At 45.7% G+C, this 22183-nt stretch overlaps 2 protein-coding genes across 7 annotated transcripts in view; one reads left to right on the forward strand and one right to left on the reverse strand.

Moving 5' to 3' along the window:
* Positions 1–18016, reverse strand: part of GDAP2 (ganglioside induced differentiation associated protein 2) — a 46962-nt gene extending 28946 nt beyond the window's left edge. Inside the window, exons 1-5 of one of the 4 annotated variants that reach the window (XM_039529344.1) lie at positions 18000–18016; positions 12138–12384; positions 10041–10180; positions 3382–3535; positions 1288–1376 (exon numbers count right to left, since the gene is read on the reverse strand). In XM_039529344.1, the coding sequence (XP_039385278.1) occupies positions 1288–1376; positions 3382–3535; positions 10041–10180; positions 12138–12313 (559 nt within the window). In that variant the 5' untranslated portion in view covers positions 12314–12384; positions 18000–18016. Of the gene's footprint in view, positions 1–1287; positions 1377–3381; positions 3536–10040; positions 10181–12137; positions 12385–17380; positions 17433–17833; positions 17966–17999 lie in introns of those variants that run through there. The other 3 variants (XM_039529316.1, XM_039529324.1, XM_039529333.1) reach the window with 3 other exon arrangements.
* The window catches only part of WDR3 (WD repeat domain 3), a 42597-nt gene continuing 38232 nt past the window's right edge, over positions 17819–22183 (forward strand). For 2 of the 3 annotated variants that reach the window (XM_039529287.1, XM_039529304.1), the window contains exons 1-4: positions 17819–18108; positions 18827–19029; positions 20440–20649; positions 21374–21492. In XM_039529287.1, the coding sequence (XP_039385221.1) occupies positions 18859–19029; positions 20440–20649; positions 21374–21492 (500 nt within the window). In that variant the 5' untranslated portion in view covers positions 17819–18108; positions 18827–18858. Of the gene's footprint in view, positions 18109–18370; positions 18539–18826; positions 19030–20439; positions 20650–21373; positions 21493–22183 lie in introns of those variants that run through there. The other variant, XM_039529295.1, reaches the window with a different exon arrangement.

Raw genomic sequence — 22183 nt, forward strand, 5'->3', positions numbered from 1 at the left:
GAACTACTTCCAGAAGAGGTTACTAACGTATGTTGAGCGAAAGTCCCAGAACAAGCCAACATGCACTGCAAGTTTCCAGGAAAGCCAGGCGCCTCAAGCAACCACACACTGCACACAAGCTAATCTTCAATAGTAGAGCCTGCTCCAAAGCTGGTTCATCAGCACAAAGCCTCACAAACAAACCAAAACACCACCATAAAGGGCAATGAATTTAGAAATAAGAAACCCCAACGATTTTCTGATGCACCGGAGAAGAGAGCCTTATGGTGACATCTGTCACTCACTCTGAGGGGCCTTTCACTGTAGCATCCAATTGTGCACCCCTGCTGGCCTGCCGCAGATGTAAAGTACTGCTGATGCCTTGGAGAAAACTTCAAAAAGCATTTTAAATTAGAAGTGATTCTCTTGTGATTTACAGATTTTATACTATTTCCTCTCTCCTGCTTTCTTGGACTAGCCAAAGCTTTAGCATAACGTAAGGATGTGGCCAAGTTCCCATCAATACTAACAGTCAGGAGAAAACTGTTTTGTAACCAGGTCCCCAGACTGGGATGCCCTCGTGGTGTAGATGGGGCCCTTAGGCTGTGATCTTGTCAGCTCTCATCAGTTAGTCATTTGGACAGGAAGAAACAAAAGGTCAGCACGTCACAGAACATTATTGGATTGTATGGATGTGCAGAGACTGAGAGCAGCAAGGAAGGGGTGTTACTAGGTTAGAGAACAAAATCCAAACAAATTAAATCAACGAAGGACTTTTCAAGCAATAGCAGCAGTTTGGAGAAAAAGGGGATGCATTTCCATACATTTCCTGCAGTGAAATTCTCATGTAAATAGGTTAAACCACAGCAAAAATCTCACAGGGGCCACTGCTGCTGTGGTTGAACAGCACTGGCAGTCATAAGGCCACCTTCCTTTCATAAGTCTCTCCCAGCTCCCCTTTTCACCTTGAAGGCTCTTCTGTATTCACATGCCATCAGGTGGGTACATACAGCTAAAACAGGAGGATTTTCAAACACTGGGTCAGTTTCTACCTCTGGTAGAAATGCAGGCTCCTGGCAAAACAACGCTGACTGAAACACCTAGGCATTTGCCAGGTCTACGCCTGAATATACATCTCTACTGACTTTGACCTACTGGAAGGCCCCACTACTGCCCTAACATTCTGCTGCTTAACACCCCCATCCCCAAATGCTCCAACACCGTGCTGTTATTTAAGTCTAATGTGCACAACACTGGGCTCCAGCTGGTGTAGTGTTAGGACGCAGCGACCTTCCAAGACCTACTTACGCAGTGCTATGTGGGTTGCATCCTCCAAAGGGTAGCCTCTTTTCACAGAGTTTATGACACAGAATCCCACTGAGGACATTGCCTGCTCCCTGAAGTCAAAAGGAGAAAAGAAACTCAGGCATGAAAACAAGAACCTCATACGGGAGTGAGCTACTGGCAGGAGGTATGGGGAAGGCAATAAGCAGCTCAGTGGACAGGATAAGGTACTAACACATCCCTCCTCTCTACTTGAGGAACCTCTTCTGGTTTGCAGCAGAGGGATTCCCACCTTATGAGCCACAGGAGGTTCACTAGGTGGAGAAGGCAGAGAAACACTACTTGCCCCCAACTTTCTCCCCTGATTTGCTTCTGAACGTCCCTTCCCACTTGGACCACTTCCTCTTATCTCAAACCAAGCTCCCCATAAGCCGCTCCCCCACTCAGTCCACTGGACAACTGCTGTCTACAGGTGGGCTCTGCCAGGAACAGAAGGGAAGATGCAGGGAATGGGTTCTTAGGAGTGGTGGCAAGAGAGAAGCACTAGCTTTTCCCTGCCTTATCCACTTGACTAGTCTCCTGTTTACCAAAAAGGATTTCCACTGCTGCAAATCAAGAGGACCAACAGACGGTTGGTGAAAACACGGGGAAGGAAACCACGAGAATATTCCCTCTTTCCTGTGGTGCCTCTTAGGTTTGCTGGCGGCTAGAATCCATGAGAAATCTTAGGAAGCTTCTTGGGTCCTCCACACTGCCCTCTGGGTGGAATAATTATTATTTTTGCACGGACAAGTGCTCCTAGTGATCAGTTACATTGTTGGCCCTTTCCCTGCAGCAAAGACAAGCTCAGAGACCTTTTTTAAGAAGTGAAAAGTGCATGTCTCCAGCAACTATTTCATATACTATACCAAGATCAAAGCTGGTGACTGCCAACTTTACAAGGTCCACAGTTAGATACTTTTGAAAGGTGACTGCCACCTAACGCCATCTAGTAAACTAAGCTATTTTTTTCCTGCTTTGCTTCTTTGTACCAAAATCCATCATTCCTCTCAATAATAGAAAAATTAAGTCTTTCTTGCACTCTATTTTCAGGATGTCATAATTCAGAAACCTCTTGTCCAAATCACTTCAAAGTTTGCAGGAAAATTCTCCTGAGGCCAAGACTTAGCTACCAGTTTTAAGGCACATAAAACTACAGATTTGAGAAGATTGGGGGATTCTGGAAAAAAGTGGCCTTATTATGGAAACTCAGGTGTAAACTTGACTACATAGCAACTATCATTGCACTGTAACAAACAGATCTTCGAATATCTAGAAAAGTTGTTTTCCCCTCTCCCTAAGAGACCACAAAGCTCCATTCCCAGATGTTGCTCCTTGTTCACCGTTTATCATAAGGTGTTGCTAAAATGACAGTAGCAGTCATAAGAAAATAACTTTGAAGAATTCAAAAGCCCAAAGGTATAAAATATACTTAAATATATTAAGATCAGAAACAACCAAAGGTAAAAGCCATAAACTAATCATTTATGGATTTAAACACCCTGATTCACAGTGTGAAGATTTTATAGGATTTTCTGCAAGGTATAAGTAACACCATAAAAAGGAAGTGCTTCTTCACATTGTAGTCACTCATCACTACAGGAGGCTTAGAGGCACATATTGGACTGAATTATATAAATCGGTAATGCCATCATGTGTAGCATACGTGCATCTCAGACTTCAGGGGATCAGCTGTTCACCACAGGAGTCAGAATGGATTCTCCTCTCTCCAAATATAGAGCAGTACATTCCTGGCCTTCTGCACTGTTTGGAAGGTGGAGTGGGAAGAGAAGTCTGCCTTTCCCCTAGGCAATCAGTATTATCTTTTGGCCAGGCTGGGATATACGTCTTCATGATCTGATACAACAAAGTCAATTATGCGTGTGTATTCTCCCTTCAGAATGGCAACTCATGCCCCATAGCACATAAGTGAGGGAGCAGAGTGGTCTCAGACTCTGCCCCGGTCTGAGAGTGTGTTGATGGGCATTCGTACCTACCTGGACTCTGCCCACACCAGGTAGCCCAGAAGCAGCACGTATTATGGATAACAGACCCTGGCCCAAATTGCCATGTGCTTACTTTGCCAGCTGTAGGACATTGCGGTAGCAGCTATACAGGGAGCTCTCAGCTGCTGTGCGATATCTGCTCTTGTATTTGGGTCCCACAGTGTGAATAATGAATCGTGCAGCCAGATTAAATCCTTTAGTCAGTTTTGCCTCCCCCGTCCGGCATCCTAAAGAAATATACAAAGGATAAGACACTGAAGTCTTGGTAGGGCAGGGAGTAAAGCAACTCACTTCTCTTCATCCCCACACCAAACCCCACCATGCAGCAAATCACTTCCACTTCATTAGTTTCTTTGTTTCCCATAGTTCCTGTACCACAAGATGGCAAGCTGCTACAGCAGCACTCAGCCAGCCTGGGAACATGCGGTGAGGTGTACTGGCTCCAGTCTGCTTCTCAGAAGCTAAGCACTCAAGGAGTAGAACAGAAGCACCAAGTCACTGGAGAGGCTGTGTACCTCGACTGCAGTGCTCGCATGTAGGCCTTAAACCCGCTCCCCCTCACAAAAAAAGCTATATTAACTTGGCAAGACAGCTGCAGTAGAAACGTGCTTCGCAGACAAACACAAATTCAGCTCTTCTGAAAGGCTTTGTTTTTAGGAGACTGCTGTTTGATTAAATTTCTTGGTATAGGAGACTGACGTGGTTCTTTTAATCAGCCAACTTGTGGTTGTCAGAGCTATTAGAGATGGACAAGCCCTAACGGCATGTTTCCCCAACATCACATTGGAGCATAGCACATAGTTGTGCTTTGTTCTACAAGGTTTTCATCAGCTCAGTTTTGAATGTCTCCAGAGATGCCTGTTCAGAGAGGTTTCTGGGTATTCTGTCTACATTTTCTATTGTTCTATTTCATTCCTTTCCTCTTGGACAACTTGTCTCCCACTGACAGCGAAGTGTTTCCTCACATACACGTAGCTTTCTGGGAATCATTTTCCCCCTCAGATACTGGTAGTGTTCTGGGGACCATTTATAAGCATCTATTTCACAACCAGTAGTACACTATGTACTTTGCAGAGAGTGATCTGGGCTCAAATCTATTCCAGTGGACCAAACTTGCATCTTTAAAGCAAGATAGAAAAGCCAATGTACTAGCCAGGAGCTACAAGATGTTTTTTTCCTCAAGTCTCCCCTTAAGAGTGAGAAATACTCTCAGAATCCACCAGCACAAGACTGGCTTAAACTATTCCAGCCCCACTTAAGGAGAAGAATTTACTCCCATTGGTGAGTGAGAGTTATATTAGATATGTATCTTATGACTTTTTAAAACAAACTTAGTGCTTAGATTATCTACAATACAATACCCAGATGTACAGACACTCTTTTCTTAACCTGTGTACTATATAATTTTTTTAACAACATTAGCTTTAATAAAAATTTTAAATCTGTTCCTTGAAACTCTAAGAGGAATATTTTCAGTGTCCTGCACCACAGAACTGAGGAGCATTCGCTCCCTCTCAACAACAGTCCCAGCCGCTACTTCCCACACCCCTTGTTGAGTGCTGAAAACACTGAGTAGGGCGATTGCTCCTCCTCTCAATCCTGGCTCTCAACACAACACACCTCCTTCTGCAGGTTTCTAAATGGAAACCAGTAGCAGAATAGGGAGGTCGCAGGTTAGAGAATGGAACAACTTCAAGGGGAGAGATTAAGGGAGATCCACATCAGAATATCCATAAACCAGAGTTTAGAGCACTCTGCTGAGAGGCAGCAGATCCTGACTGAAATTCCCTTCTCATCAGGTAAAGGGGAGAATTGAACCAGGGTCTCCCACTCCCTGGATGAGTACCGTACCCACTGGGCTGAAGGGAGTTCCTCCTCCTGCCCGTTTTGTGTGGAACTACGAGGCCTCTGACAATGCCAACTTGCTCAGGGCCCACACTGTGTTAGGTGGAGGAGCACCTATCTTCCCGTGATTGGTCTTGGCGTCTTAGGCAGCAGAGAGGCACCCAAATGCCTAGAGCGAGGCAGCAGTGTGCATGCCCAGAAAAAGAAACAGGTGCCTAGAGAATTTTTACTGCAATAATTTAGGCACTGAGGAAGTTTAAGCACCTACAGGGTTAGGTGGCAGCCAAGTGGGAGTTTGGTGGATCTCAATATAGCCTAAAAACAGGACCCTGGCACTTAAGTACCTTTGTGAATCCCACCTAAAAGTCTCTATTCTTCCCTCGTTGTTCTAGAGCAGGGGTTCTCAAACATTTTAATCCAGTCACCATGGCTGGTGCTAGGCTTGCTGGAGCCAAGCCTGAGTCCCATTGGCCAGGGCTGGCTTCAGCTTTTCTCCCTCCCCCTGGGGCGACGGGCTGGGGTGGGCTTGGGCTTTGGTTCCCCCTCCTGGGGTCGTGTAGTAAGTTTTGTTGTCAGAAGGTGGGTTACGGTGCAATGAAGTTTGCGAACCACTGTTCTAGACCCATCCAGGATGTGAGCAGTTTGACTGGGTGAGCAGAAGAAGCCCAGGGAAGAGATATTCTTCCCCAAACATTTATTTCCTGGGCAAAACTAGAGAAAATCTTGATAGGAGCACAGGCTGGGAAATGAAAGAGGGAGAGAAGTAAAAAAATAACCTGATGTGATAATATTCATCTGTAGCAGCAATCTCATCTTAGTGTACACTTCAGCAGTGCATTCCACCCACAGATCTCAAAGTGGTGTAGAAGAATTTGACAATTAAGCACACTGAGCAACGTTATAGTTTGGGGATAATTGCACCTTTGACCTCCACCCCAGTGGTCTGCGCAAGGACTGCACTCTCAGGTCTCAAGTTGACCCTCCCAGGTCTCTGGCCAGGGACCCACATCTCTCTCCCGCCTGAGTAGGGGTTTAGGGTTTCAGTCCCCTTGCACTTCCCTGTGTTTATCCTAGCAGGTTTTGACTAAACTCCTGAACCTGCAATTTGCTCTCTCCAAAGGCTATGACCAGTGTATGCCAGTGGTTATAAGTAACCAAAACAATTCTTTTGAAGCAAACATCTTTATTTAAGGGTAAAAACATACAAAGAAATCATAAAACAATAAAAAGATCTAAACGTCTACTTAAGCTTACCAGAAGGACCCCATCAGCCCTCATGGGAGTCCTGATGGGTTCCAAAGCCTTTCAAACCCTTCTCCAAGGCTTTGGTTCTTTTGGTTATCAGAACACACCAGTTTGTAGCTCAATAAGTTCCCTTTCAGTCAGTTCAAACTCAGCCTTTCTACCAAAAAACCCTCTTTTTGTTCCCAGGCCTCCTGAAACAGGTAAAACCACTTGCTGTCCCCCTTTCCACTGTGGGTAAGATTTCAAAGGCTGGGCATCTGCATAGCCAGTCTTGGGTTTTTGCAGATTAATCACCTCCTAGTGATTCTAGATTCTACAGGGAATCCACTTAGCAAGCCAGGAACACAAATACATACAATGCTTATTGATACAAAGGTCTGAACATTTTGGGGCCCATCAACAAATAATAGCCTGAAGATTTTCATGGATTTCAAGGGCTGGCTCAAATAAACAGATAAGAATACTAACGTTAAATACGATAGTCTCAAGACATGCCTGTGTTTCTCAGATCTGTCACAAGTATTACCCCTACTTTACAAATCAGGAGCAAAGCACAGTGGGAAAGTGAGTTGCCCAAGGTAACAGTAACCAGGTAGCAAAATCAGTAACAGAGCCAAGATCTCATTTTACCCAGTCATTGGTCTAGACATTAGATGGAAGACTCAGATTTTTTCATCTAAAGAATGTTTTGGAGAGAAACAAAGCCATCTAACAGACCTCACAGCATTTGGAAGACTGTTACTACACCGACAGTGTCGTCTAAGATGCAGTAGACTAAGATGATAAACTGACACCAATTCATCCAGAAATCTGAGCCCCTCCCTGAAGTATTTCTGGGTTAGAGGAAGCTGAACAGACTGTTCCCAGGGACATAGAGGTCAGCTGAGCCATAAAGAAAGCACTTGGCACCTCCAGGCTTGAGCAAGAGTAGCATATCACATGCTTTAAGCGTGACTCTTTCTCAGGGCTTAGAGAAAGTGGATACAAATGGGTGGGAAGAGCATGTGATAGATAGTGAAACTTCCTGCAATATCTTTGGGCGATCATACTGTATTTAAATGAATGAATGGTTTATATATCATTGTGGGCCAGGGACTACATGCACTCTATGGGGGAAAGCGTTACCACAGCTCCTCCAGGAAGTGAAACCAGTAGGGGACGATGAAGGCAAATCACTCAGGTTATAACACCTCCAGAAAGGTACCGCCTTCTGAGGTTCATATATCCTGGTTCAAACCGGATTCTCCAGAGACCACCAGAAAAAGAAAGGAATTTTGGATAAATAGCCCTGAGCTTAAACTGACTCAGAGCCTTTGATCTGGCTCCTGATCTAAAGGCTGACATGAACTTGCAAGAACTGGGAAAACCTCATTCTGGGGGCTGAAGGACTTAGAGCTACCAGCCCTATGTTGGAGTTGGGGTAACCTCTAGTAAGCTTTGTGGCATGTGTGTAGGTTTTTATTGGCTCTCTCTATAATGCTTTTACCTTAAGAATAAAAGTGCTTGCTTAGAAGGAGCTGTGTAGTAACTTATAACTGTTGGCCATATATTGGTCATAGCCTTCACAGAGAAAGCAGAGCACTAGTTAAGCAGTCTGGCTTGCTGGGAATATCAGTGTAGATCAGGAAGCTACATAGCCTTAAAAACTCCAGTCAGAAGGGAGTGAGAGGTGACAGCTGTGAGCCAGAAACCTATAAGTGGGTGCCCTCGAGGGACAACAGAGGGGGAAATACAGGTGCAGTTACCTTGAAAGGTATAAGGAAAACTGAAAGTCATCATTGCTACACTCTCATTCTGGACTTGGGACCACAGCATCACTCTATCACCTTCTCTCCAAGACCTTTTGCTACATAAAACAGCGTGAGACTAAAAAAGGAAGAAAGTGCAACGCGATTTCAAGGGTACAGGTGACAAAGGGATTACATGTTTAACTTATTAAGTGAACTCAGTCGGTATCTCCTACTTCTCTTGTGTTCGAGTCACTAAAGTGGAAATGCCACTATTTGTGGTACAGCCTTCCTCTCCTCTCAATACCCCAGCAGCATTTTCTCTTAAGTCTAACAGTGGTGTCAGTTTCTTTTCATCGATCCTTCAGTACTCTCCTGGAAACCATCAGCAATCTAGCACAACTGGTCTGAAGGATGTGTTACAGATATATTGGGAGACTATGGATTCCAATTAAATATTGCTACTTCAGGGGTTGAGGATGGCAGACAGCGCACCAACCAGTATGGGAAGAAGAAATTGCAGAGAGGACAGAGGCTAACCCCAATTCTTACAAAGAGTGCCCAGCAGAGCAGAGAGACCTCTCTCCATCCTACTCCAGAGGAAGAAGCAAGTATCTTACATTTACCTTCAAGGGATGAAGAGGTACATCAAACCTGCTGGGATTCAAATTTGCGGTTCCAGGGATCTAGGTCATCCTCCAATATCTACCAGACTTCAACTATGCCTGACTACAAAGGACATTCCTTATTGTGCAAAGAATCCTCCCTCTGTCATTTGCAGATTTACCTTCCCTTCCCTTTGATTCTGAGTTACTCAAAGGAAAGAAGTTAAATCAGGAAAATGAGGTAACTATATAAACAGAAGAAACTAATCCCACCTTAATTTAAATGGCTGGTATAGTCTGGATTAGGAATATTATGCCTCTTCTTGTGTGTCTTGGAAAACTGACATAACCACCACTTCTCTACTGCAGGGGAAAGGCCTGGACTCACTGCCTACAGAAGGACCAACATGATCTTGTAGTTAAGGCACTGTACTGGGTTCAGGAGATCTGTATTCAATTCTCAGCTGTGCCATAACTATAGGGAAGTTGCTTAAACTCTGTCTCAGTTACTCACCTGCAAAATGGGAGGGCCGTATGAAGATAACTTGGTTAGCATGCGCAAGGTGCTAAAATACTAGATAAGTGATACAGAAGTATCCAGATAAAGAAAAGTCCATAATTCAAAGAGTATTTCTCTCTAGAAAAGCAAAATTGCCAGCCTTCCAATAGGATTCTTCTTTCAATATTATTAAACTGGCTTGTGGAACTATTTTTGATTTAGCACAGGGAAAAATGAAAGAATTGATTAAGAGGTCACTCTGAGGCTCTATTTTATCATGCAGGGCAGCAACCATTTATCTGTTACTAGACATTGGTACCTAAAAGATTAGGTTGCATGGCTGCAGGCTAGCAGCATGTACAGAACCTACTCAACATGAATTCTTGTTGAGTTTGATTTTTTGTTGGGGTGAACTACAAGACTCCTCGAGCATCTCCTTAAAAAGGGGCAGTACAGGAAAAATTAGTATTCATACAAGTTCAGTCTCTGCAGCAAGAACTTTTATAACTGCTCTTTTAGATAACTTCAAACAGCTTCAGATAACAAAGGGGACAATTGTGTCATAGTCTGAAAATAAGAGCTCAGCAATTTAAACGGCTGCCAGAAGCTTCTAGGGATCTGTATTCTGAATTACAAATGGGGGAACTGTCTACTATAGGAGGAAGTTTTGGCCAGACTTTCACATTAAAACCAGGTAAAGGAAATAAAGGTATGTGTCTTTTCTGCACCTTCCTTGCATTTCAAACCCAGATACTTCTGCTATGTGTTACATGGTGGCAGCTGCATCGCTATAGAGCAGGATTCTCCTTACCTTTGAGTTTCTGGAGTTCATCCCTCAGGTCGGGACCAGCATGCATGAAGATGCTCTCAGATATCGGATTCTTATCTGTGAGAGATTCATTGCTGGTGTTTACTATGGCTGTGCAGTTCAGTAATGCTACATTTCCTTTCCTGAGGAAACAAAGCCATTGAGTGCAGGTTAGATACATGAGTTTGGCACCACAGAAGTTCTTCTTGACTGCTAAGGGGTTATTATTGCCTTGCTTCATGATACACTGTACTCCTCTCTCTCACCCTGTGAGATATATTCCATCAACAGAAGCATAGTTTAGAAGAAATTAAGCCTGGTAAAACATGGGATCCTCAATGAAATCTTAAAAAACAATGAAAAGTCAAGTTTCCAGGTAATTTCTTAACCATACCCTAATACCCACGCACCACATATCCACAGACTCAGAATCTTCACAATGAACCTCACTCTACCTCCAACTAGTATGGAAACAGACTACATGCAACTTATAATTCTCCCTCACGGTACAACCTTAATTGCAAATTCATGCTTCCCCAATAAACACCACACTATTCACTTAAGCAGCGAACTGTAAAGAAGTTCCATGTTAAACTGCGAGAGAAATTAATGTGTTGTGTGTAGCATGTTTGATCATCATGTGAAAGTAGAAATAAGTTCCTTGCAATGATGTGGAGTCTGTCACTGGAAATGTGCAGTGTAGGCATTAGGGTAAAGTTTAGAGTGTCCCATAACTTGGGATTTTCTTGCTTTTGAGGATACAGAGAGGATATATTACACGCACCTAATTTTACTTAATATTTTGCTTATGGAATTTCCTGGATTTTTAATATAGCAATGAGGGTCTTATGGGTGGTATGATAAGGGAGCAATGAATCATCCCTGACTTTCCTTATGGCAAATGGCAATATGGAGGGAACAATTATGTTTGAGGTGGGCAAGGGGGAATGAGGCCCAGTGGGTCTGTCTCTAGTTTCCCTGATGTCAGTAGGATATTACCCCTGTTTCTGGAGCCTGTCAAATGCTGCATCTGATCCAGTGGGCCAGCCTTGGCTCCTCAGAGCAGAGGAGCATCTTTTGAAACTGCAGAGCTCTGATTTTAAAGAAAGCCTTCTAATCATGAACAGGCTATTACTAATACAGTGCTGTCTCTTAGTCTTCACCCCCGTCAGCTTAAGTGCATCTATCTGCTGCTGCTCAGAACACTGAAAAGCTACAGCAGAGTGAAAGATGACCAGAGTCTGATGAGTTTTCATTGCTACCCTTAAAAACACCTCTGGGCAACTGTGAAACTGACAAGAATCTGGTCACTTGCACTCTGATGCTTCAAGGGAAAGCTGGAAAGCTGTAAGTAGGATCAGAGACAGGAACTGAAGGAAGAAACTGAGGCTTAGAAGGAAAAGGATAGAGCAGCAGTGTCCCTACCCACCCATGTCTGCAACAACTAGGAGGATCTGGGGTGAACAGGCAGGGATAAAGCCAGAGAGAATGATCCTTCTTCTGTGCAGCAACCAGAAGGGGTTGGAGAAAGGGCTGATCTTCAAATTTACCAGACACCTACGATCTGGAGGTTCACGTGAACGAGAGACCCAAGCAAAGCCAAGAAATCCCAACCCCGCTTCTTAGCAGCTGGGGAAACGGGGGTGGCTCTTCACTTTACTCCTGGTCCTGAGGGTTCCCCCACTTTTCATACTCGTCTTCTGCTGATAGGTGTAGTCCTCTGGAAATTAGGTGTCGATAAGTGTGAGTGGGTGGGCGAGGGAGAGGAGATGACATAGATGGGGTAAGTTAGCACAGAGACACTGTTGAGATAGATAAATTTTGGAAGAAGAATATGGAGACAGAATACAACATAAAGAAAGCATATGGAGGCAGAGAGATAGAGAAGAAGAAAAAAACCGACACACTGAAGACAGTACAGGAGAAGATACCCCATTATTCTACGATAGGAATGCAGAGAAGAAAGTGAGGCAAAAAGGAGAAAAAATCCACACCATGTGAAGAGCTTTATTTTGTGGTGATTACCATTTTGTCAGGCACTTTGTCATCACTGCATTCATTACTGTGGCATCTAAGAAGTCAGAGCGAGTTTGAACTTACCACAATATTATTTTTGCATTGATGTCTTGCCTGTACGGGAAAGGTGATCTAACATCAAGCTCGGGTTTTTCAACTTGAGTTTTGTGGGAGTCCAGTTGGTCTGCCTCACAGTAGTCATTCCAGGCTGGCAGAGAATCAATATCCACAAATTGGGAAGGAGCACCCAAGGGATCCATGGAATGGAAACAGCAACTCCTCTTTCCACTACCTCTTCAGCACTCCAATACTCACTGGAGTCTTTCTGGTGCTTCAGAGGAGAAAAAATAGGATCATAGACCTGGATTTTCACTGAGAATAATTCTGGAAGAGTTAGACTTTTCATAAAGGAAAGCTGAAGAACAATTAAAGCATTTGCAGGTAGCAATGTAGTTAAGATTCACAGGCTATTTCGTTCCCAACCTATCCTCTGTATGGTTTCATTTTTTGATCTTTAAATGTTTGTGCTTGGTCTCAGTACAAAGGTGAATTGTTTTGGAAAGTCTGAGCTAAGATAATTATTCTGTTTTTGAATTAACCAATGGTGGAAAAAAAAAACACCTCATTTTCCTCACTATAAAATGTTCCAATCGGTTTGTGAACTTGAATCTTATAAAATGCTGAATCTATAAATTCCACATTTTGCAGATTTGTAGTTCAGCCTAAGAAAGAAAAATCAAATTTGAAGAAAAGTGATTCAGTGTTTTAAGTAAAAAAGGTACAAAAATACACACATATGTATACATAACAGGATAGATTTTTCTTTTCTGACTACTTTAACACTTAAACATCCAATCCTGCATCCTCCACTGCAAATAAAGTGCTCTTGAAGTCATTTAGAGTTAAGGGTGCTTAGCTCCTCTTAGGATCAGGCCCTTAGTGCTTTAGTAACATTTAAATACTTTAAAAACAAAACAGTCAAATTTGCTTGCTCTCTATTTTGCAAAAATCAATAGTGCCTAGTGTATTTGTCACTAATACAAATTGAGGTCTATTTCTCCCATGCCCCCTCCAAAGGCTTGGGAAGTTTAGCACTTAAGCTACTGTTCAGTTAATTTTTAAAATTTTGGGTTAATTTAACTGGCAACAACTTTGAAAATCTCTTATTTCCCATGGAGTAAAAAAGAAGATGCATTTTCCCAGTCCTGCTCTGAATCAGCCTGGACATTCTGTAAAGCCAAAAACATTGATAGAGCGACTTGCAGTTTAGCAGGTTTCAGAGTAGCAGCCGTGTTAGTCTGTATCCGCAAAAAAAACAGGAGTACTTGTGGCACCTTAAAGACTAACAAATTTATTTAAGCATGAGCTTTCGTGAGCTACAGCTCACTTCTTTGGATGCATAGAATGGAACACACAGACAGGGGATATTTATACATACAGAGAACATGAAAAGGTGGAAGTATGCATACCAACAGGCAGAGTCTAATCAATTGAGATGAGCTATCGTTAGCAGGAGGAAAAAAAACTTTTTGAAGTGATAATTAAGATGGCCCATAGAAGGTGTGAGGAGAACTTAACATAGGGAAATAGATTCAATTGGTGTAATGACCCAACCATTCCCAGTCTTTGTTTAACCCACAGTTAATAGTATCTAGTTTGCATATTAATTCAAGTTCAGCAGTTTCTCTTTGGAGTCTGTTTTTGAAGTTTTTTTGTTGCAAAATTGCCACCTTCAGGTCTGTCACTGAGTGGTTAGAGAGGTTGAAGTGTTCTCCCACTGGTTTTTGAGTGTTATGATTCCTGATGTCAGATTTGTGTCCATTTATTCTTTTGCATAGAGACTGTCCGGTTTGGCCAATGTACATGGCAGAGGGGCATTGCTGGCACATGATGGCATATATCACGTTGGTAGATGTGCAGGTGTATGAGCCCCTGATGGCGTGTCTGATGTGATTAGGTCCTATGATGGTGTCACTTGAATGGATATGTGGACAGAGCTGGCATCGGGCTTTGTTGCAAGGATAGGTTCCTGGGTTAGTGTTTATGTTGTATGGTGTGTGGTTGGTGGTGAGTATTTGCTTCAGGTTGGGAGGCTGTCTATAAGCGAGGACTGGCTTGTCTCCCAAGATCTGTGAGAGTGAGGGATCATCTCTAAGGATAGGTTGTAAATCTTTGATGATGCGCTGGAGAGGTTTTAGTTGGGGGCTGTAGGTGATGGCTAGTGGTGTTCTGTTATTTTCTTTTTTAGGCCTGTCCTGTAGTAGGTGGCTTCTGGGTACTCTTCTGGCTTTGTCAATCTGTTTTTTCACTTCAGCAGGTGGGTACTGTAGGTTTAAGAATGCTTGATAGAGATCTTGTAGGTGTTTATCTCTGTCTGAGGGATTGGAGCAAATACGGTTGTATCTTAGAGCTTGGCTGTAGACAATGGATCGTGTGGTTTGTCCGGGATGGAAGCTGGAGGCATGTAAGTAAGTATAGCGGTCAGTGGGTTTCCGGTATAGGGTGGTATTTATGCAAACTAGATACTATTAACTGTGGGTTAAACAAAGACTGGGAATGGTTGGGTCATTACACCAATTGAATCTATTCAATTGGATTGGGTCATTACACCAATTGAATCTATTTCCCTATGTTAAGTTCTCCTCACACCTTCTATGGGCCATCTTAATTATCACTTCAAAAAGTTTTTTTTCCTCCTGCTAACAATAGCTCATCTCAATTGATTAGACTCTGCCTGTTGGTATGCATACTTCCACCTTTTCATGTTCTCTGTATGTATAAATATCCCCTGTCTGTGTGTTCCATTCTATGCATCCGAAGAAGTGAGCTGTAGCTCACGAAAGCTCATGCTTAAATAAATTTGTTAGTCTTTAAGGTGCCACAAGTACTCCTGTTTTTTTTGCAGTTTAGCAGTGCTCCTAGATTCATCACTGACACTAATTTCTTATACAGCAGCATTTTCAAATTATGCTTTCTATTATCTCTGATTGAGTAGGCGAATTTGCCTCATCCTGGCAAATGATGATCTTGCCTCCATTATGCACATCTTTTTCAACTCCTCAGGAAACTCCAAATAGTACAGAAAACTACAGCACATCTCCTCAATAACCTGCACTACTGCAAACACAAACAGAATACGAAGATCAAGGTCTTGTTCCTTAACTTCAAGTAAATTAGTCAGGGAGGAATTCTGCACACCTGCACATGCACAAAATTTATGTTCCTCACAGTTTTCTTTGCTTCCCTGCAGAAAAATGACTTTCTGATGGGAAAGCAAAGGGAAGCCACAAGAGTGGTCATGTGACCCACCCCAAGCAGTGTTTCAGGTGCCCAGGGCAGCCGGCAGAGAGGCAAATCACTGTGAGGTGGGGACGGACCGGGGAAGACCCAGCTGATGGCTCCTACCCTACACTGGACTCAGACGCTAGTCCTGGCTGGGCTGGGGAGGATGGGACTTCCTCTTGCCCTGCATGGCATCCTGGGCCATGTCAGACCCACCCCAACATTTCTCCCCCCGGCTGCAGGAAGCTCTGCAAACTCCTCCCCACCCCGCTTCCTGCACCCATCACTCCTCAGCTGCAGAGGAAGGGATCACTGTACAGGGAGCTGCTCTCCCATCGGCCCAACCCCTGTGCATCCAGACCCCCTCATACTAAACCCTCCTGCTGAGCCGCACCCCCCCCCCCCGATGAGCCCCACTACCACTACTCCTGGACTACTCCAACAAACCACCCACTCCTGGATCTCCCCCCACTGAGCCCCAGCCAGCTGCACCTGGATCCCCACCCCACTGAGCATCTGGACCCCCTCACTGACTTCCCACGCCCAGAACCCCCCTGCCAAGCTCTATCGCCCACACACCCCAGAACCCCCCCACTGAGCCCCAACCATCTTCACCTGGACCTCCCTGCGAAGTGCCACTATTGTTACACCCAGAACCCCACAGCAAGCCCCTGTGCATCAAGATCCCCCCTGCCCCCAGATCCCCTGTGGAGCTGCCCACACCCCCAATGCCCCAAACAGAACCCTCTCAACCCATACCCGGAGCCCCCCACACCAAGCCCCTCCACACTTGGATCCTGCCTTACTGAGCCTGCCTGCCCAGACCTGGTGCACCTGGCATGTACAGGCAAGGCCCTGGGGTGTTTCTGGCGCAGGTCTGGTCCTTGTGCTGTGTCAGGGTTGGCTGCAGCTTCACCACTGAATCTGCATCCCAGGTGGGAGGGGAGCTGCACAGTGATCTCCCATCTCTGTGCAGCCAGTGACCTGTGCTCCCCAATTCCATGCTGGAGCCTCCACATTTGACAAATAAAATTTGCAGAATTTTAAAATATAGTAAGCAGAATTTTTAATTTTTGGTGGAGGATGCGCTCAGGAGTAAGTATTTAAAGGCCTGAGCCGAGCATACCTAAAGCTATGGGATGAAGGCCACATTTCCTAATTCTGCTCCTCAGACACAATGAGCTCTACACAATAAGGGTAAAGCCGACTGCGTAGAACACAGTATCTAGCTCCAGACTGTGGAATGAGCTAACACAGGAACTAAGGCTCATCCCAAAACATCACCTTCTTCAGCTCCAAGTACACGGTGCACTTCTTTGACCTTGTCTTCTCTAACAGACAAACAGCAGCATGCGCACTAAAATAAAAACCCTAAAGCAAACCCAAACCAAAACACCAGAGCAACTAGCACCACAGCAGCTACTGGCATGTTGAAACTGAGAGACTGAAACAGGAATCAGTGAGGAAAAACTGTTCAGAACCTGTGAGAAAATAAGTAGTACTATACCATGTGGCAGTCTGCCATTGAATTAAGACAGACACTTGGGATGAAACCTCAAATACACTGAAGCCCTTAGATACTTGTATCCATTTCTGACTGAGATCCAAAGTTTGTTCTTTTTGCACAAGTATACTTGTGTCAATGAAGCATGTGGTACATGCCACACGAGCAGAAAGATTAGTAAAAACCAGAAGGGATGCAGAAAAAAAAGCAACAGAAACACTTACTGGGAAGAGAGGCATATTTGAAAGGAAAGATTGAGAGTTGAAAATATATAGTTTGGCAAAACAATAAATATTGGGGTGGCGGGTACGATAACAGTCTAACCGTGTGACCGGTACAAAGCAAGGTGACCGGTGAGGTATAAACAGGAATATTTTGGTTAAAACAAAAGCAAAAGAGTTAGACTGAATAATGGGAAACATTAGCCACGGTCATTTCTCTCTTAGGAGAGTCTCCCAGGAGAAGCAAGTGAAGTCAGTGACTGACGAGGTCTCCCGGCCTGAGAGCCCATCTATGAGTTTCTGTCCGTGCAGCATCACACCTGCGCCTCTGGGCGGCATGTAACACAACAACACGCACCTTCCCCTCTCCCGGACACAACGGAACAGCGACAACAGCGACCCAGGACTGGAGAACACGGGCCGTGCCCCAGGCCCAGTCCCCGGCAAGGATCCCCCCCCACCCCCCGGGGGGGGGGCGCTCACCGGGCGCAGGACCTGGGCAAGTTCCTACACAAACGCTCGAAGCTAGACCCCCCCCCCACCGCGCCGGCCGGGACACGCGCCCCGCAACCCAACGGACACGGAGGGGCGGTTACAGGCCGCGCGCCAGCAGCAGGGGGAGGGGGCGGGGCCCCTCAGCACAGAACACACACAGCGACCCCACTCTGCCTAGCAACGCCCGCCCGAGGAGCGCCCCCTTAGCAACAGCCCCCAGCGCCACCCCGGGCCCAACCGCTTGCGCCCGCCCTCGCCGCGGTCCGCCCCTCACTCACGGGCCGGCCCCGCTCCCCCCATCTGGCGAGAGGGTCCCGGTGGTAGGAGTCGACTCAGCAGCATCACCCAGGAAGCGGGCACTGAGCCTGACCCACCCTCCCTTCCACTTCCGGATCAAAACCGACCAATCCCGCACCGAACAGCCGGGATGATGTCAGATCTTACGTCACTTCCGCCGGGACTCTGGACGGCTTCCCCAGCCCGCCCACTTTCTCTTGTGCGGAACGAGAGAGGGTGTCTGCGCGCGAGTGACCCGCGGAGCCACGTGGGGGCGGTGAGCGCGGGGCCGGTGCGGGGGTTGGGTGTTACAGCGCGCGCGGCACGGCAGCGCCGCCCCCTCCCCCTCCTCCTGCCCAGCGGGATCGGCGGCCCCTGCCCGGCCGGCGCTGTCGGGCCCCGCTGCTCATCGCTGCCCCGGCGCCGGGCCCTGCCGCCACCCCGCATAGCAGCGCCCCGGCGGCTCCTCCTGGGGGCGCGGCCTGGGCACCGCGGCGGGGCAGAGCGGCCGCTGTTGAATCCTCGGGGAGGAAAAAATAATCCCGAGCCCGGCGCTGCCGGGCAGGAGAAATCGGGGCAGTAGCGCGGGGGGAGGGGGACACACAGCACAGCACATGTGCCCGTGCAGTGCGATAAGGCGGAGGGGAAAAGCCGAAGGTAGCGTGGAGCTGTGTGTGTGTAGAGGCATCAGGGAGCAGAGAGCTCGGGTGAGGCCTCACCTCGAATATTGCGTTCGGTTCTAGGTTAGGCGTATATGGAAAGATTAAAAACAAAATGTAGACTGAATAATGGAAAAAACTTGGTGCAGCCTAGCACACTATGGGGTAGTCTCCCAAGGGAAGTGTTGAGACCCCCGTCACCAGTTTAAATAATACTAGAGAAAGTTCTGTAGAGGAAAAGTGGAGTCAATATCATACAGCAGGTCTTTTCTGGCCCTAATTTCTCTTTACACATGAAATTTTTCTCAGTGATTCCTGTCTTCTCTTTATGTCCAGGTCAGCTCCCACCTGGGTCTGGAAATTGCACCATGGGTCTCACCAAGCAATATCTGCGCTACACGGCTAGTGCATTGTTTGGAGTGATTGCTAGCCAGAAAGGCAACATCGTCTATGTGACCCTGCGGGGCGAAAAGGGCCGCTATGTGGCAGTGCCAGCTTGTGAGCATGTCTTCATCTGGGACACTCGGAAAGGCGAGAAGGTGATGAGCTGTTTTCCCCCACTGTGAACCAGAGTGGGGTGACGCTACTGTGTTGTACTGCAGTGAGACTAGAAAAGTGTAGCTGCATGAGTTATCTTTGTTGGGAGCTCCCCATGCAAAGAGAGCAAATAAGCTTAGAAATGGTGGCGTTTAATATGCCAGAATGCCCAAAGTGCAGCCAGTGCTCATCAGTTCCTTTAGAGTTCTGTTGTCTTGGCTGGGGGGCACACTCACTGGCATTGAGATACTATGATGGTGGGGTCATAAGAAGTGCCAGACATAGACTACAGTGGAGAGGAAATTTGAGGTTTCCAGTGTGCAGTGTAGCTAGGCAACTCAGATCAAGACTGAGTCTGGAACTTATAGCGACCATGGGCTGCATTTCAAATAAGATGAGTGCATCTGCAGTCTCCTAGCTTTTATGCAAGCTACCTGCTAACATAACCTTTAGATTATTACTATGTCTACACTACAACTGGGATCAACACTCTGAGATCAATCCACCAGCGGTCGATTTAGTGGGTCTAGTGAAGACCCGCCAAATCAACAGCAGATCGCTCTCCTGTCGATCCCTGTACTCTACCCCTGATGAGAAGAGTAAGGTAAGTCGACAGGAGACTTTCTCCCATCAACTGCCCCGGGGTGTAGACCCAGCGGTAACTCAACCTAAGGTACGTCGAGTTGCGTAACGTAGGCTGATTTAGTGCAGTGGTGTAGACATAGCCTAAGTTTGGTTGCTTCTGACACAAGTACATGATACATGTACCCTGTTTGGGGACTTTTCCTACGCAAAACTTAACTGATCCTGATTCTTTCCTTTGATCTTAAATAATTTATTTGGGTGGAAAGGTATATGAGTGTCAGTCTCACTGAGCCATTCTTCCTTGTTACTCCTAGAGTTGAGTATGAGATTTGAAGTTCCACTGTTGACAATGCAGAGCAGTACAAAAGGACATGAATGACATATTAGACCCAGAGCTACACTAACACAGTGCTTTAGGGGTCTTTTGGAATTCTGAACTCATGTACACCCCGTGGAAAAAAAAATTCTGTTGTATGCCTCAGAGGAGCTAAAATGGAAAGGAATTGTCCTGTGAAGAAATTTGGGGTGCCTCTTTTACTAGCAAGCAAGAGGAATCACTTTCTAGCTGTTAGACTTCTGGGTTCTAGTCCTCATTGCACCCTGATTTGCTGTTTGGCCTGGTGATGTCATGTTCCCCCCCATGCCTCAGTTTTCCCCTTTTTAAATCTGGGATAATGGTATTCCTTCATTTCAGTAGCGGATTGTGAAGAATGAGTTTCTAAACTCGGAAGGCTTGATAGACAAACAAAGTATTCTCTTCCTTCTGTTTTCTATGGGTGTGTCTAGCTCTGACATGTCACAAACACCTTGTCTTCTGAAAATTACAGGTTCTCATCCTTCAGGGTCTCAAGCAGGAGGTCACTTCTCTCTGCCCATCCCCAGATGGGTTGCACTTGGCTGTTGGATATGAGGATGGATCGATCCGTGTCTTCAGCCTCCTGAGTGGTGAAGGAAATGTCACTTTCAATGGACATAAGGCTGCAGTTACGACTCTGCAGTATGATCAGCTGGGAGGCAGACTGGTGTCTGGCTCAAAGGTGAGAGCTGGTAGGAGAAGCCAAGTCTGGAGGTCAGTTCTTTCATAATCAGGGAGGACTAGCTGCTCTGTGGAGATAACTGTGGTTATGTCTACAAGTCAAGTGGCCTGGCTGGGAAGGAGTGGATGGTGCACTGGAATAGCTGGAGGAGTGTTAGTGAGAGGATCTGGGTCAGATTCACAGCTGAGTTGCATCACAGATCTTTATGGAAAGGCTGAAGACTGCAATAGGAAGAGGTGCTGTAGATCAGGACTAAAGTGCATTAGCGGACCTGTGCATGGGGGAGTATAGGGCTGGAATGGTGGGGGTGCTACAGGTCGGGCATGAAGTACATCAGCAGATCTGTTCATTGAGAGCCAAGGACTGGAATAGCAGGGGGGCTGCAGGGCAGGACTGAGGGACATTGGCAGAGCTGTGTGTGGAGCCCAGGACTAGAATAGCAGGGGGCTGCAGACAGGGACTGAAGTACCTGGGCAGAACTATTGAAGACAGGGATTTTGCTAGGTCTGAAACAGCAGCGGGTGCTTCAGGCCGTTACTAAGGTGCACTTGTAGAGCTGCATGTGTGTGTGTGGGGAGAATAACTCCTGGCTTTATTAGCCCTTCACTATGTACTAAAACTCAAATTTAGGGGAAAACAGTCTGCTTGCCTAAGGTAGTGTATTGGGCCTGATGGCAGAAGATTCTGCTGATGTCCATCCTTTGTGATGCACCTTTCCTTTCAGGACACAGACGTCATTGTGTGGGATGTCATCAACGAAAGTGGGTTGTACCGGCTGAGGGGGCACAAGGATGCTGTCACGCAGGCGCTCTTCTTGAGAGAGAAGAACCTCCTGGTTACCAGGTACACTGCCTGCTGAGCTTGCTGAATTGAGGATTCGAGGCTTTATTCGTCTGTCACGTCATGTCAAAATCTATGAACTTAATATAAAGAAATGAAGAGTTAGATTTCATAAATGGTGCTCTTTTGCAGAATGAACACATTCTTAATAAGCTTTTCTAAAAAAGCCTTATCATAACACAATAAACTTAACTGTGAGCCAGAGACTTTTTAAAATATATTTGTTATCTTGATATCTAAATGTTTTTTAAGGAATACCGTTAAGTGGGGAATATCAGCTAATGAGACACAGTCAATTTAAAAATAATTATTCTTTGAATAGTTTTTAAATGTACTGTTAAATATGGTACCTGAGATTACTGTAATAGAGGATATGTCTATACTGCGTCCTATCGTGGCTGGACAGATGTGCTCTGCTCTGAGCTAGCATGCTAAAAAGAGCAATGTAGTGCAGCTAGTGGCTTGGGCTAGTCATCTGAGTACATACCCAGGGGTCTGGGTGGTTTTATGCTCAGATGTGCTCCCAGCTGCAGTGTATATGTACCATGAGATTAGCAGTATGTTTACAGAATGCATTTGATAGTACTGTGTGTAAAGTCACTTTTGCTTTTCCCCCTGTATAATCAATTGGATTCCCTTTTGCTTGTGAATCTTTCACACAGTAATGGGACAGAAAAATAATTTTTAAAAATAG

Source organism: Mauremys reevesii, linkage group 1 (assembly GCF_016161935.1).
Source record: "Mauremys reevesii isolate NIE-2019 linkage group 1, ASM1616193v1, whole genome shotgun sequence".
Lineage (NCBI taxonomy): Eukaryota > Metazoa > Chordata > Testudines > Geoemydidae > Mauremys > Mauremys reevesii.